This window comes from Pelophylax lessonae, assembly GCF_965119305.1.
Source record: "Pelophylax lessonae genome assembly, chromosome: 8".
NCBI classification, from domain to species: Eukaryota; Metazoa; Chordata; class Amphibia; order Anura; family Ranidae; genus Pelophylax; species Pelophylax lessonae.
The window spans coordinates 52,709,772-52,726,150 of record NC_138775.1 but is presented as its reverse complement, the minus strand read 5'-3'; the positions used below and the strand labels follow the sequence as shown (position 1 = coordinate 52,726,150).

General features: G+C 42.8%; 1 protein-coding gene across 1 annotated transcript in view; it reads left to right on the top strand.

Moving 5' to 3' along the window:
- Positions 1–2,085: 2,085 nt before the first annotated feature.
- Positions 2,086–16,379, top strand: part of LOC309561467 (cadherin-related family member 3-like) — an 84,205-nt gene continuing 69,911 nt past the window's right edge. The window contains exons 1-2 of the mRNA XM_082265405.1: positions 2,086–2,176; positions 11,133–11,326. Of these exons, the coding sequence (XP_082121531.1) occupies positions 2,134–2,176; positions 11,133–11,326 (237 nt within the window). The 5' untranslated portion in view covers positions 2,086–2,133. The remainder of the gene's footprint in view (positions 2,177–11,132; positions 11,327–16,379) is intronic.

Below are 16,379 nucleotides of genomic sequence, written 5' to 3'. Positions count from 1 at the left end.
AGGGCAGCACAAAACCTAAATACACCACTGTGCCCACCTCCTCGGTCCCCGCTGTACTTACCTCTTGGGTTGCCGAATTGTCAGATCCCCCACAGCTGTTCCAGCAGTCCAGGGATTTTAACCCCCCTCTCTTCTCCCTCTTCTCCTTCAGCACTTCCTGAATGGACCAGATTGATTCTTATTGAGACTGTGATGGGGCTGACCAGTCCGAAGTAATCTGGTCCCTCCCGGAAGCACTGACAGAGAAGAGAGGGGATTTCAAACCCCCAGACTGCAGAAGTAAGCTGAAGGGGTGCTGACAGCTCAGCAACCCAGGAGGTAATTACACTGTGGGCAGAGGGTGGTAGGGAGGGTGTCCGGTTTTATTTCACCTTTACATTTTTTCTGTAACGCTGAACTAACCCTGTAATGGAGAAAAGCTGGCTTACATTGATTGTCAGTGAAAACGTGCCCTCTTTCCTTGGTGGTAGGTGAAGACGGGTCCCCTAAGATTGGTGATAAGTGGCAGAAGACCCCTTTCCACAGTTATCATTGAGAAAAGAGATCCCTTACACTGGTGGTCAGTGAGAAGAATGCCCCTAAATTATATCTTAAAGGTCAGTGGCTGCTTATCTTAGAGCAGCCATTCTCAAAGTGGGCTCCTCCAGAGATTGCCAAACATTGCTTGAGCTTTGGCCGATTAACCTCCCTTCTGATGGTGCCAATGCTACTTGGCAGAACTAACAGCAAGGCATCAATGACCTTTTTAAATTACTGTAAAGGGGGAGATCATCCCACTGACTAATGCAACCCCCCCCCCCCCATTTATAAATGTTTCTATGCAGGGAGTACCTGAGACCTGAAAATACTTTTAAGGGTTCTTCTAGGGTAAAAAGGTTAAGAAAGACTGTTTTATAGTCAGAAATGTCTCTTTGCTCTAGGAATAAAGGTGCAAAAAGTCTGAACTATAGGCGTAGTAATCTTTCTGGCAGTCCAGTTGTCAGGGGGTCCAAATGGATCTTCCACCCAAAATGGAACACTGTGAGTATTCACCCTCTTAAACCACCAATGTAGGCACTGGGGCCTTGATGCCTCTTCAATTTGTGGAAAACCTGGTTTAAAAACAAACATGTTTGAGAAAGATGGCTTAGGTTTCTCTTCAGGGTCTAACTTGGCACCCCCTTTCTTACTCCCTGTGTGTGCTGGTTCCTGTCCACTGACTTTCCCTGGAGTGGTCCCCTTCCTGGGCAGACCCCTGGCAAGCTCCCTGGTACTCACAGACACTGTTTTTCACAGGATGCTCTGCCACTTTCTCCACCGTCAGTTTCCTCTGGACCTCACAGCTCAGCACCACACTTCTGGTCCACTATGCCGACTGCCTGTGACCACTTTCAACTCGGACAGGAGGAGAGACAGCCGTCACTCTCCTCCTGGGACCTGGCTTCCCGCCCAAAGACCCTCCTGTCACATGTGCCCCTGGCTTTTATGACCAATCCTAGGATGCACCACTGTTGTGACCTCCCACTGGGACAGCTACAAAAGCCTGTGTGTCACTAGCTGGGTTTCCTCCACTGTCCAACAGGCTCCCCTATTTGATACAGTGGAGACACTCCCTCAGACCAGGTGAATCACACATGGACACATCCAACAGGCCTAGCTATCGATCAGGCTCTCCTGATAAGCAGGCAGAGCAAAAACTATGCTTTTCCTAGCACCTATCTAGGAGGGTGCTACATCTGTATTAAATGTGAATCTTCTGATAGCAAAAGCTCAGTGAAAAATAATTTGAGTTCTGTAAATAAAAGAAGACACACTTAAAGCAAGTTAACAATGGCAGCCGCCATATATTTATCTTGATAGTTTCCCTTTAAGATGTACAGTTTGAGTCACAATTTGTAGATGTCAATGTTTGCTCATTCACAGATCAGCAGCCATAGATCCAGTTATCAAGAAACAATAAAATGGTGTCTAGGTAAACATGTTTAGCAAGACTTTCCAAAGTTTGTTTGTATTGATTGTGACTTCATCCAAGGCAAAGCTTTAATTGATGGAGGTGTGCCCTACTTATATAACAGTCTATTAATTGCTGTGTATTAATCAGATCACTTGCATTGTGTGTACTGGCTACAAGCTCTGCTGGACAACATTCTCGGGATGTCCCTGCTCCAGGTGACATTATTACTCAGCAGCATTCAAGGTGAGTGCAGGAAAGTGAGAAGAAAGCTCTACTCGTATAAACTCATTTTTCATGCTGTTGTTGCAAGATGTTATCTATAGAAAAGGATATTTTGGAGGTGGCAAAATTTAGATTTCGCCAATTATAAATGGTTCCAATGCACCAAAAAAAAAATCATTAAAATGGAACTTCACTCTCTCAATCAACAGTGACTTTTTTTTAATTCTTATGCTGCAAGCATAAGTAAATGGGTAGGAAAGCATATCATATTTAATTGTTTTAAATTGTTTTTAAATATTTCTTCAGTTACTTTTTGGTTTCCATGCCTAGGCAAATGATATCATACATACCAGCTCTTCAGGAAGGCAGGAGGGGCTTTCTCGGCTAAGCATCTCCTTCTTGCATTCTTGAGCTAAGGGCAGATGGGTTCCAGGAAGTAAATGCAACATGAATCATCTGCCCTCAGTCAAGATGGCCATGGCCAGAAATGCTACGGGTGTTTTTCAAAGTGATTTCTCAAGAAAATGCATGGAGACTTGGATGGATGGAAGGGGGGTTCTTTGAATAATAGAAATGAATAAAAAGCATTTTTGGTTTGCGGTGCTCAGATTAAGTGTAGTTTCACTTAACCACTTAAGCCCCGGAAGATTCTACCCCCTTCCTGACCAGGGCCTATTTTGGGATTCGGCACTGCGTGAGTTTAACGGACAATTGCGCAGTTGTGCAAAGCTGTACCTAAACAAATTTGGTGTCCTTTTTTCCCCACAAACAGAGCTTTCTTTTGGTGGTATTTGATCACCTGTGCGATTTTTTGATCATGCGCTTTAAACAAAAAAAGAGTGACAATTTTGCAAAAATAACAATATTTTTCAAATTTTTTTATATGAAATTCCCCCCAAAAAATGTAAAAATCTAAATGTTTTAACATTTTCGGCCAATTTGTTTTATGCTACATATGTTTGGTAAAAAAATTCGCAAAAAGCGTATTTTGATTGGTTTGTGCAAAAGTTATCGCGTTTACTAACAAAGGGAAAGATTTTTGTCATTTTTGTTGTTTTTTTTTTAACGCGTAATGGCGGCGATCTGCGATTTTTTTTTGCGGTATAGCGACATTGCGGCGGACAGATTGGACCCTTGACTGACATTTTTGACACTTTTTGGGTTACCAGTGACATTTCTACAGTAATCAGTGCTATAAATATGCACTGTTATTGTAAAATTACACAAGCAGTGAAGGGGGTTAACTTTTTTTGAGAGGGAGGGGTTATGTGTGTGCCTAGGGGCGTGATTCTAACTGTGATTGGCTGTGGCTTGAGGTGTAGGAACAGTGATCAACGGTTCTACATAGTAGAACTGTATGATCACCATTCCTACACAGGGGAGAATGACAGGCGGCTTGTTTACATTAGCCGCCTGCCTTTCTCCCTCTCCACCGACGATCACGAGTGACCGGCGGACGATCGGGTCCGCCGGTCACACGTGCGAGGGGGTCTGTGACCGCGCGGGAGCGCGCGTCCGGCGGCGCGCGCTCGCTCCTGAGACACTCACAGGCTAGCGACGTAGACCTACGTCGCTCTGCCTGTGAGGGGCTGACTGCCGCAGTAAATATACTGTGAGCAGTCGGCAAGTGGTTAAACACACAGAGGACATTTGTCTGTATATCTTTGCAGCTGGTTAACTGCTTGTTTGTTCCTGGGGACCGGTTACAGTAATTTTGCCTACTTGATCTCTGCTCCCACTGGCTCCTCTACCCTGTTAGTCTGGTCCCTGCAGCCTCTTCTCCCCTACACTCCAGCGGTCCAAGGTCCTCTGATATCATAAGGATTGATGCAGGGACCCATAGCCCTGCTTTGGGCCTGAGGACGCCACATGACAGTTCATTGCTGGAGCAGAAGGGAGCACTGAGTAGAAGATCAGGTATTTAAAAGTACTTTTTACACCTCCTAAACTAAACGAGCAGTTAACCCTTGCAGTGTGGGGGCAGCCCAACTGCAAGGGAGGACTTTTTAGTTTTCCAGACATCAGCTATAATGTTCTTGGTTTCTGCAGATTATTCAGCACGTGGTGGCTATACTATATTACCAAAAGTATTGGGACGCCTGCCTTTACACACACATGAATTTGAATGGCATTCCAGTCTTAGTCTGTAGGGTTCAATATTGAGTTGGCCCACCCTTTGCAGCTATAACAGCTTCAACACTTCTGGAAAGGCTTCTCACAAGAATTAAGAGTGTGTCTATGGGAATGTTTGACCATTGTTTGAGAAGCGCATTTATTCTAATTCTTCCCAAAGGTGTTCTGTCGGGTTGAGGTCAGGACTCTGTGCAGGCCAGTCAAGTTCATCCACCTCAAAATCACTCATCTGTGTCTTTATGGACCTTGCTTTGTGCACTGGTGTGCAGTTATGTTGGAACAGGAAGGGGCCATCCCCAAACTGTTCACACAAAGTTTGGAGCATGAAATGTCTTGGTATGTTGACGCCTTAAGTGTTTCCTTCACTGGAACTAAGGGGCCAAGCCCAGCCCCTGAATAAATAACCCCACACCATAATCCCCCCCTCCACCAAATGATTTAGACCAGTGCACAAAGCAAGGTCCATAAAGACATGGATGAGCAAGTTTGGGGTGGAAGAACTTGACTGGCCTGCACGGAATCCTGACCTTTTACATTGTTTATATGTGTAAAATCCGCATGAATAAGATCCAATAGTGTTCAACCACGTATTGGAAGGATGAAAAATTTTGAACAAAATAGACTAGGTGACAGAATTGTGCCTAAAGTACTCTACTGGAAAATTGCAGCCTTGTTTTAGAACAGGGGTTGGCAACCTATGGTCCACCGCTGCTAAATGTCCAGCCTGTCAGTGTCCGTGCACCCAGTCCACGGACATTTTAAAGTGGTTGTTAAGGCACTTTGTTATGTTTAGACAAACGTCCCTGTTTGCTACTGACAAGTGTCCCAGTGTCTGTGCTTTATTAATAAAATGGCGGCATATAACTGATTTCTGATTGCCGCTCAGCGTTCTCAGTCTGATTTCCTGACATTTACAGAGCCTGGGGACAGGCTGCACATGCTCAATTTGGTGTGTATTGCTAGAGAGTTTTTTTTCTTAGGGGAGTGCTTGTGATCAGCAAAGGGCCAATCAGCACTGTCCAGACAGAGAGTCAGGGGTCCTGCATTCTCATAGGACAATCATTGGAGAATGAAAACTCCTCTTATACGCTTTAACCAGACACTGATATAAGTCACAAGTCTGCTCTAACTGCTGAAGAGAAAAGGTATTTAGCAGTTTATTTTTACTAAAATAATATTGTTTCCATGTTCTGTGTACAGTGGAAGACCAGATAAATTGAATGCAGGGTCCTGGGTTTAGTAACACTTTTAACAGTTTGATTATATTGTGTGGAGAAAGTTGTCACAAAGTAACTCTTTTTGTTGTGTTGAGGTCGTTCTTTAGTTTTAGGACCTAATGATTTTTTTTTAATTAAAATCTCTTGATCTTTTTCTACAGACAAGGTCCTGGATTTATTAATCAATTGCGCACTATATCCTCACTCTCTCGGTCTGTCAGAGACAACTCCACACTCCACACTCCCGGGAAAAGTAATTTAGTATTGAGCAGTTTCTTATAGCTCTAACAAATTTCCCCATCGGTAATGCTGTACTGATATGTGGGGGGTAACAACTGGAGGAAAGTTAAAGGAAATTTTTTTTGCTGGCACATTGTTTTCTAAGTTTTAGTAGTAATTTCTCCGCTCTTTATATGCCCGATCAAGGTCAAGTCCAAATAATCTATCCTTTTAGTGTGGTAATTGCATATAAATTCATGGTTTGGATCAGTGTTTCTCAACCTTTTTACTGTGGAGGAACCCTTGGCAAAAAGTCTGAGATCTCGGAGAACCCTTCAAAAAAAATTTCAGATCTACAGCTCACAGAACATTGGATCTGACCAGTGAGCTGTGGATGTATCACAATCATTGTAGAAAATGAAATAGCTTTAAATAATAGAATAAATATTAGAACTCACTTGACTCCAACATTATAGTGTGAACAGGGCACATAGAAATCAAAAGTTTTCTTGATTTCCTTGCAGAGACCTACGTTAGAAAAGATGTGCAAATTTGAGTTCTTAAGAATATTTTGGGCTTGTTCTATTTGTTTTTTTTTGCATATATGCTGTGAACCAGGCCTTACTGAACGTAAACAAAACTCCCAAATATTGTGATTCTTAAATAGGACAGCAGACTATAGGAACAGTTGGCCCTTGTTTACAACATACAGTGCCTTGCGAAAGTATTCGGCCCCCTTGAACTTTTCGACCTTTTGCCACATTTCAGGCTTCAAACATAAAGATATAAAATCGTATTTTTTTGTGAAGAATCAACAACAAGTGGGACACAATCATGAAGTGGAATGAAATTTATTGGATATTTCAAACTTTTTTAACAAATAAAAAACTGAAAAACTGCAAAATTATTCAGCCCCCTTAAGTTAATACTTTGTAGCGCCACCTTTTGCTGCGATTACAGCTGTAAGTCGCTTGGGGTATGTCTCTATCAGTTTTGCACATCGAGAGACTGACATTTTTGCCCATTCCTCCTTGCAAAACCGCTCAAGCTCAGTGAGGTTGAATGGAGAGCGTTTGTGCACAGCAGTTTTCAGTTCTTTCCACAGATTCTCGATTGGATTCAGGTCTGGACTTGGCCATTCTAACACCTGGATATGTTTATTTGTGAACCATTCCATTGTAGATTTTGCTTTATGTTTTGGATCATTGTCTTGTTGGAAGACAAATCTCCATCCCAGTCTCAGGTCTTTTGCAGACTCCATCAGGTTTTCTTCCAGAATGGTCCTGTATTTGGCTTCATCCATCTACCCATCAATTTTAACCATCTTCCCTGTCCCTGCTGAAGAAAAGCAGGCCCAAACCATGATGCTGCCACCACCATGTTTAACAGTGGGGATGGTGTGTTCAGGGTGATGAGCTGTGTTGCTTTTACGCCAAATATAACGTTTTGCATTGTTGCCAAAAAGTTCGATTTTGCTTTCATCTGACCAGAGCACCTTCTTCCACATGTTTGGTGTGTCTCCCAGGTAGCTTGTGGCAAACTTTAAACAACACTTTTTATGGATATCTTTAAGAAATGGCTTTCTTCTTGCCACTCTTTCATAAAGGCCAGATTTGTGAAGTATACGACTGATTGTTGTCCTATGGACAGAGTCTCCCACCTCAGCTGTAGATCTCTGCAGTTCATCCACAGTGATCATGGGCCTCGTGGCTGCATCTCTGATCAGTCTTCTTCTTGTATGAGCTGAAAGTTTAGAGGGACGGCCAGGTCTTCGTAGATTTGCAGTGGTCTGATACTCCTTCCATCTCAATATTATCGCTTGCACAGTGCTCCTTGGGATGTTTAAAGCTTGGGAAATCTTTTTGTATCCAAATCCGGCTTTAAACTTCTCCACAACAGTATCTCGGACCTGCCTGGTGTGTTCCTTGTTCTTCATGATGCTCTCTGTGCTTTAAACGGACCTCTGAGACTATCACAGTGCAGGTGCATTTATAAGGAGACTTGATTACACACAGGTGGATTCTATTTATCATCATTAGTCATTTAGGTCAACATTGGATCATTCAGAGATCCTCACTGAACTTCTGGAGAGAGTTTGCTGCACTGAATGTAAAGGGGCTGAATAATTTTGCACGCCCAATTTTTCAGTTTTTTATTTGTTAACAAAGTTTGAAATATCCAATACATTTCGTTCCACTTCATGATTGTGTCCCACTTGTTGTTGATTCTTCACAAAAAATTACAGTTTTATAACTTTATGTTTGAAGCCTGAAATGTGGTAAAGGTCAAAAAGTTCAAGGGGGCCGAATACTTTCGCAAGGCACTGTACATGCATACGAATTGATGGAAAATGGTGCAGATTTGACTTGCATAGAATACTTTGGTCTTGTTCACATCATGCACAGAGATGTAGGTCTCTGAAAGGACATAAAGAAAACAACTGATTTCTATGTGCCCTTTTCACACCACAATGTTGGTGTCATTTGAGTTTTTTTCTGTGCAAAAGAAATACGCACATGATACCAATGTTGTTTTTTAATGTGCACTGACAGCGAATATTGTCATTGTGCATTGATACCTGGTGCCTCCTGGATAGTTCCAGCTTCTCTGAACCTGTGAGGGTGGCGCCAGTTGGAGTGCTGAGAGTGGGAGCACATGACTCAATGTTGCAAGAGGTGAGATCCTGTGTATAGTAGCGAATGAATGCAGACTGCAGAGGGTGGGAGGCCTGTGGCTGGATGAGACTGAATGTAGCAGGAAGTGAGATCATAATAGCATTATGTATGATTATAGAATAACATACAGCTATTATAATCTCGCCTTCTGCTACATTCAGCCTGATCCAGTTGTTTTCCCCCACTCTCTGCTCCCCCCTCTGCAGTCTGCATTCAGTGTTGTTATACACAGGATGTCACCTCCTGTTCTCTGCTCCCCTCTTCCCCGCCTCCCCTGTCTGTATTCACCCCTTCTGTACACAGAAACTCATCTTACAGTCCAGCTATGTGCTCCTTTTCTCTGCTCCCCCCTCCACAGTGTTCATCACTGATACCATTCAGACAGGATCTCACCTTCCGTTCTGATGCTCCCCACCTTTAGTCTTTATTCTCGGCCCACCCACCTCCATGGTCTCTATTCTAGGCTCCCCTGGCTCCATGTCCTTCCTCAGCTCTCACGGCTCTTTGCCTCCATGGTCCCCATTCTGGGCTCCCTTGGCTCCCTGCTTCCATGGTCCCCATTCTGGGCTTCCTTGGCTCCCCGCCTCCATGCTCTGAATTCAGACCTCCTGCTCTGTACATTCCTCCTGACTCCGCCCTCTGAGTTCTCTGAGCTGAGACTACAGAGAGGGCATCAGGTATCACTATTCACTGTCAGCCCACATTGAGAACACTGGAAACAACATTTGGAGGATATACATCTGCCACAATGTTGAATCGCAGCGGAACCCCTGGGGAGTTGAGAAACACTGGTTTAGATGATTGTTATTTAAATACAAAATTAATGGTTTTATTTCAGGGACTGGACCTCTCCACACCAGAATTAAATTGTCACTAAAGCAACAGTACCATTCAATATGGGTCATAAAGGGATTATTGTGGGAAAATAAAAAGACTTCCTCCCACCAACCCATGTACAGGTTTGCCAACGAAGGGGAGAACTTGGCTCCCATTGATGCGCCTTGGCATTGCATATAATATTTTAAATCAAACATGAAAAAATTTAACAAAAAATCAACTGCCATGTACAGGAACTCCAGTAGTTCTGGGCTGTAGGTTCTATAGCATGTCTGATGGTATTTGAACACTTTTAAAGCTAAATGATGTGGTATGGTAGAATATATTGCTTTGACATCAACAGTGATCCATTTACTTTCTGTTGACCACTTAATCACATGTATATGGGCTTGGAGATGGCCAGTGTCCCTAAGGTATCCTGGTAAGCGAATAACTAGGACCCATAGTGTTTTCTTTTTTGTATATAAAGCCATGGAAAATACAAATATTAACGAGATAACTCTGAGTAAGGCATCAATAGAATCTCTAGCATAAAAAAGGTTGACAGACCAAGATCAGCTGATGTGGAGTATGGAGCGAATAGTGTTGGGGATGTGACCTGGTTGGAGTCTAGGCTGAGGTTGCCACTCTTATCACCACTATAGGATCACACGAATGTGCGGCATTGGGGATTACCTCCTTTCTCTTTCTTGAGCTATAGCTAGGAGCCAGTACAGGCTCCATACCTTGCCAGCACTCCCAGCAGCGGATGCGGATAAATCTTTATGCATGAATTAGAACGGTGACTGTGAGCCAGGCCTTCTCTCCAACATCTGTGCCTTACCTCACAAATGTGCTTCTGGAAAAATGGTCAAACATTCAATAGACACACTCCGAAACCTTGTGGTCAGCCTTAGCAGAAGAGTTGAAGCTGCTATAGCTGTAAAGGGTAGGCCAACTCAATATTGAGCCCTACAGACTGGGATGCCATGAGAGTTCATGTGCGTGTAAAGGCAGGAATCCCAATACTTTTGGTAATATATTGTATCTCTACTCAGGGTCCCAAGTCTAACATATATTATCTGTACTGCCCCAGGGGCCAAATGCCCGCTACTACCTAGCACTATCGTACACAGAGGTATGGTAAACAATTTGTTTTATCTAGCAATAGGGGAATTCTAAATTAGGGCAAATGAATTAGGCTTTTAGGCATCGGAAAAGTGGCAATATTTTCTGGAGAGCATTAACAAATGAATTTGTTTTTTCCGGAAGTTGATCAGATTTAACTCAGCCAAATGTTAATTTTTGTTATTCAATTAAAGTTCATGTGCGTGGAAAGGCAGGCATCCCAATACTTTTGATAATATAGTGTATATCTCGCCAACATTAAAACAAAAGGTAATAAAAGCTCTAAAGAGTCTGGAAGAGTGATGAAAGAGACAGAATCTATCTACCATACATGTCACAGTTGAGGATGTTTCATGTCACTTTTCTTTGTCATTCCCTGATGCTCAAGATGTCACCAGGACCAAGTGATATAAATCCCCCTTAGTGGGGATATAGACTATCCATGCCCAGTAGTGGATCTCACTGTTTTGCACTCTGCTAGAAAGGTGTTTTTATTCCCATTTCTGTTGATAGGACGCGAGGGGAAAGCTTGACAATAAGGACACAGCAATAAAAAGCTGGCATCAATTCTTACCCATTCCTACTATTTTAAAAACCCCTAAAGATTAAGGGTTGTTCCAAAGGGAATGTGGAGGTGGAAGGGGGGCCATGGGAGGACAAACTTTAAAAACAGAAACACACAAAAAAAGTGTTGGCTGGAGCTGAGTTGTAAAACACATTTTATGATCTTTCCCGCAATTTCCAGAAAAAAATAATAACTATGACTTTATTGTCTTTTTTTTTTTTTAGTGCTTTCAGCTGCACCAACCTTGTTTCTGCCCAGCAATGTGACCCTGTCTGAAGATGCCCCTCAGAGTACATTGGTTGCCAAGATGAATGCCACAGCCGCTCCATTTGACAGAATAGTCGGTGCACCATTTATAGTGAATTCAAATCCAGTGGTTCACCCCTTCATCATTATCCCTAAGGCAGATAACTGGGAGGTACCGTGTATATATATATATTTATATATATTTTAATTACACCTATGGTTTGGATTTTGGCAACACTAAGGGTATGTTATATGGTCAACAAGTACTCAGGGGGGTTTTCTCTTGAAAGCTGACTTTTTGAAAGGTGGCACTTTTTCTGAATGCTGACCACATAACACAACCAGAGGTCCTTGATGGTGTCACATACCTGATTGGAGATCGAGATGACAAGGGCACCCTCTCTTCTATCTTCTTCCCAAGCACCCCTGATTGGATGTTCAGGGATGAAGCCAAGGTCAGGAACGGGTAGAACAGAAGTAGAGAGCAGTATCCAAATCAGATTAGGACAAAGCTGGGTCAATAACAGGAATCACATGCAGATCATAAGTCAGGGAACAAGGTGTAAGCTGAAGACCAGTCAGCACTGAAACTAGTAAGAGCATCCCATAAATAGGCCATTTGAAGCCAATGCTGACCTCAGGGTGTGCACTCACATCTGTGCACTGGCTGATAGGAATTTCCTGATAGATGGGTAGATGCCCAGGCCAAATTTAGCACTGATAAATAGAGACCATAGCAGCCTGAAGTTGGCAGTGTGGTTTTTTTTTATAGGCTGAAGGCTTTCTTTTTTGTCAATGGAATCTTCAGCCTGCATGTGATCATTATATCTGGGCTGGCATAGGAATCAAGAACTGCTGAATGGTTTCTAATCAATCATTTTTTGGTGGACACTCTGATTGTTATTGAGCTGGGACTGAGTGACAGCAGTCACGCAATGGGGTTGATTTTACTATACCTGGAGAGTGCAAAATCTGGTGCAGCTCTGCATAGAAACCTATGAACTTCCCTTTTTTTTTTTTTTTTTTTTGTCGAATCTTAATTGAACAAGCTAAAGCTAGAAGAAACTAATTGGCTACAATGTACACCTGCACCAGATTTTGCACTCTTCAGTTTTATTAAATCAACCCCAGTATCTTAACGAATGGCTCTGAAAATGAGGAATACTTAATAAAATGTAGCGCCCCAGTAGGCTACTAGTGTTCCTATAGCCAGGGAGAGAAATTATCGTTTTAGTGTCTGTTCTAGGTTCTGTTAGTGCAGGCTCAGCTAATTTCCCCTGCATCCCAATGAGATCTGGGATATAGTGGTTGGAAGAGTTTAGACCCTGGCCTGCATATTAATGCCTCTTCAGCCAATCCCTGGTGAAGGGAGTGAGTGACCAGCAGGGGGCTGAGAGTAGTAGAAATAGACTGGGATCTAGAACAGCTTCCTCTTGTTCCTGGGGGAGTAAGGCCCAGTCTGGGGGTTAGGGCATTCCTGGGAGATCAGCTGCAGATCCCAGCTTTTGCTTGGGCTTGGGGACCTCTGGCCTAGCCTCCTGAACAGAAAGTTCCATGACATGGGCAATTAAGTACAGATGTTGTCTGATACTGAAGGAGGCAATACAGTAGTCAGGGCACAGTGAGTACCAGCCTTTTTAGACTTTAGAGACTTTCCTTAGCTTCATTTGGGGGACCTTTTCACAGGACATCCAGGACTATACTACTATTGAGGAATCCCTGTTTGGAAGAAGTTTATCCTTCACTTTAAAGCGGTAGTAAACACTGAACCTCCCCACCTAAATTTCAAAGATGGGATAGTATTAAATCATTTTAAACTATTGCACCATGATTTGAAGACCCAACACATGTTTCTTACTATTATTTTCTTTGTTTGTTCCTGTAACCTGGGGTAGCTCTGGAATGATCGCCAGCCAGTTTGGTAAAAGCAAAACAGTTCATTTATTTTAATTGCAGCAAAACAAAAGACAGCTTACTTCAGTCAAAGTAAATAAATAGTCCAAACCCTGGTATTGGTAATAAAGCAGCAGGCTCACCGCTAGTCTTTGGTCCCATACAGGGGTTAGGCTCCCCCAAAGTAAGGGTGCCAGGCAGGCCACATGGGGGGGGGTAGCAGCCTGTGTCTCAGCTTGTCTGAGAGCTTCCACTTGCTACACAGCTTGTGAATCTCTCTCTCTTCCATTCACTTCCTTGACACAGATGATGATTTCCCTCTGCTGCCTTTCAAGCCTCCCACACCTGGGACTTAACCCTTTCGGGACCAAAGTACTGGTAGTCAGGTTTGAAGGCTCTTTCCCCCAAAGTCTTTTTGAACCTTTGATATCCCGGGTCCCTGATATAAACTTAACAATCCAGAGAGTGCTGGAAGTCAGTCCTCCCCAACCCGGGAAATCTCAACCTGCATGGGAGAGAACCCCTGAGTACCACTTGAGCTCTACAACTGTCCCCATTAACGGCACCACAACTCAAATATTGGGGGAATGTACCTGCCATCCAGGACACATTCCCGGTGTCCTGTACAGTTCCTAATCTCTTTTCCGAATGCAGGCGCCGCCATCCTAACTTTTGTCTTCCACATCCAAATAGCACCTGACTTTCGCCCTTTCTTCTTCTCCCGGGCTGTAATCTCACGCATGCGCAGTAATTGTCCAGCAAAGACTTTGGAGATGTTGCAGGATCACTGTGACAAAGGTGTCTTGCATATCAGAGCCAACCTGTGCTGAATCTTGCAGGAGCAGCCTCCTGACAAGGGAAATGCCATAGCCCCGGCATGTAAATACAGGTCTGACGGCATGAAGAAACAGTGGAACAAATGCGCATGCACAAATGATGTAATGTGACACAAATGGAGGGATTACATGCAAACTATGTGAGTAGGAAAGATTCTTAACAGAACAATCAGTTCACTGCATGGTAAGGCTTGAGCTGGTGGAAAATGGACATGATAGGTTTACTACCGCTTTAAAGAGGGTGCTTTCACCTTGAAGGAGCAGACCAGATAGAGTCCTCCTCTACCGTTTGCTAGAAGTTGTTTTTGGAGTATCCCAAGGCTCATCCTGCCCTATGCCAGTTTTCTCAGCAAAATAAACCGAAAAATGACATGTACAGCCTGTTTTCTGACTCGAGTGATTGTGAACTACCATGTGCCTGACTGCTATCATGGAATGGAACCTGAGGCCAAACTGCCAGACCAGTCCAGGGTCTGCGCTACAAATGATATACAGATTGTGTATGGAAAGGGGTTAATAGAATATATAAAGCTAAAAAAAAAAAAAAAAAAACCTGACAGTTCTAATCTTCTCCAAAACTACAAAACAAAGTCTTGCCTTCAGTTCTACTTTAATCCATTGGAAGTTATTAAAGTAGTCTTTATTTTAATGATTTGGTAGATCCAGAATTTCTAGTGTCAATGACTAATGTGATTAAAAAAAATCAATACATATCTTCAGTGCTTTCTCAAGTTACACATAAAACAAGATCATTGATCTTTTAATAAGTTAATTACTGTAAAAGACTCTGCACTTTCATTTTATCCTCCTACCCTGCAGCTTGTATTCTGCAGATAATTTAAAGTAAACTTAAATTTATTTTGAATGCAGATTTTAGGAATGTCTGACCTTTGAATGAAAAAGATGTCTGTGCTGTCCAAATTAGCCAATTATCTATCCTTTTATTCAGGGGCAGACTGGCAACTTTCGGCCCAGGGGGCAAGTACAAACCAGAGGCCCATTGTGCAGCGACTTGGCCCCCCTCCCACTCTCCCTCTTCCTGTCCTCCTCCTAACCCCCATTCCAGGCTGAAGCCCTGCTCCAAGTATTCTCTACTCACCGGCTGAATCCAGGTTCCCAACCTTGCCAGCAGGGGACGGTTGGGGGGAGCTGGGACAGCTTGGTTGGGGCTGGTCAGGGGAGGAGAGTCTCCAGTGGGGCATGGAACTGGCCTCTGCTCAGACACAGTTTACACCATCCATGCTGGAGAGGGAGGCCTGCGCTCTGTCCATGTCTGCAACCCGCACTCAGTAGGTCAGGGGCAGGGACTTTTTACTTCTATTCACCAGGAATCCTTTAGGCATGTCTGTGGCAAAAGTGATGCAGCCTTTTTACAGGACATCAGAGCAGCCCAGGGGGCAATTGCCCCCTGGCCCAGTCCTCCCCTGCTTTTATTTCATATCATCCACCGAAAAGGGGAAAATTGTAAAGACCTTATGGGTAATGCAGACAATGCTTGCTTCAAATAATTTTAAATATGAGACCAGTTACAGAGGAAGATTTTGAGCAATTTCCATTGTAGGAAAAAACTGACCACAAGCGTAACCAAAGTATTAAGTAGTGATCTGTTACATATTGTAAGGTGATATACCACCATCCTTATATACATACACAAAAAAAGCCACTGATAACCATGGGACCTTTTTTTTTTAGAGGTACATCTCTATTTATATAACAACTTTTCATAAGATTAAAGTATATTTACACAAAAAAATGAATGGCTGATTTCATATAATCACAGCATTTCACAATTTATCACAGTTGATCCTTGTATACACGAAAATCATATCGCATGATATGAGAGTTTAGTTTGACTCAATCTTACTTCCACCAGGTTGGCTGTAGAACCATTTTCACACCAATGGGTGAAAATACTTTCTCTTATTGTGTTCTCATGAAATTGTATTCACTTAATCAAGAACAGATAGTATTTATAACACAGCCCAATAAAAAAAAAAAAAATTCTTAGGGCCTTGCTTTTTAGACATTTTCTTGGGGTTATTTGGGATGCTGATTCAGAAAATTGTATTGGCTAGACTGCGTAGCTGCTAGTTTTTTAAATGTGGTCGAATTTATATAATTTTTTAGTCAGTATTCGAAAAGATCCTGCTGATCAACTTGTGTTATTGTTTTTTTTATATCTAGTTTGTATTTTTGCATACAGATTAGCAGATATAGTGAGAGTGTTTACGTATGTAGTGCTACCCCCATGGGATCTGCTGGAAATATACCTGGGTACTTTTTCCCAGTAATTACCCCACAGCCAGATACACAATCACAGTCACTCTTTGGCTCAATGACAAATCTAGGGGTGTTCTTTTTATTTTATTTATTTTTTTATTTTTTGGATAACCTTGATAGGGCTGGGGAATTGAGTGGGATACTCCAAAAAGAACTATGTGCAAGATGAGGACAGTAGACCTCATTCTGTAGAACTGAAGCAAACAGCCGATGTCC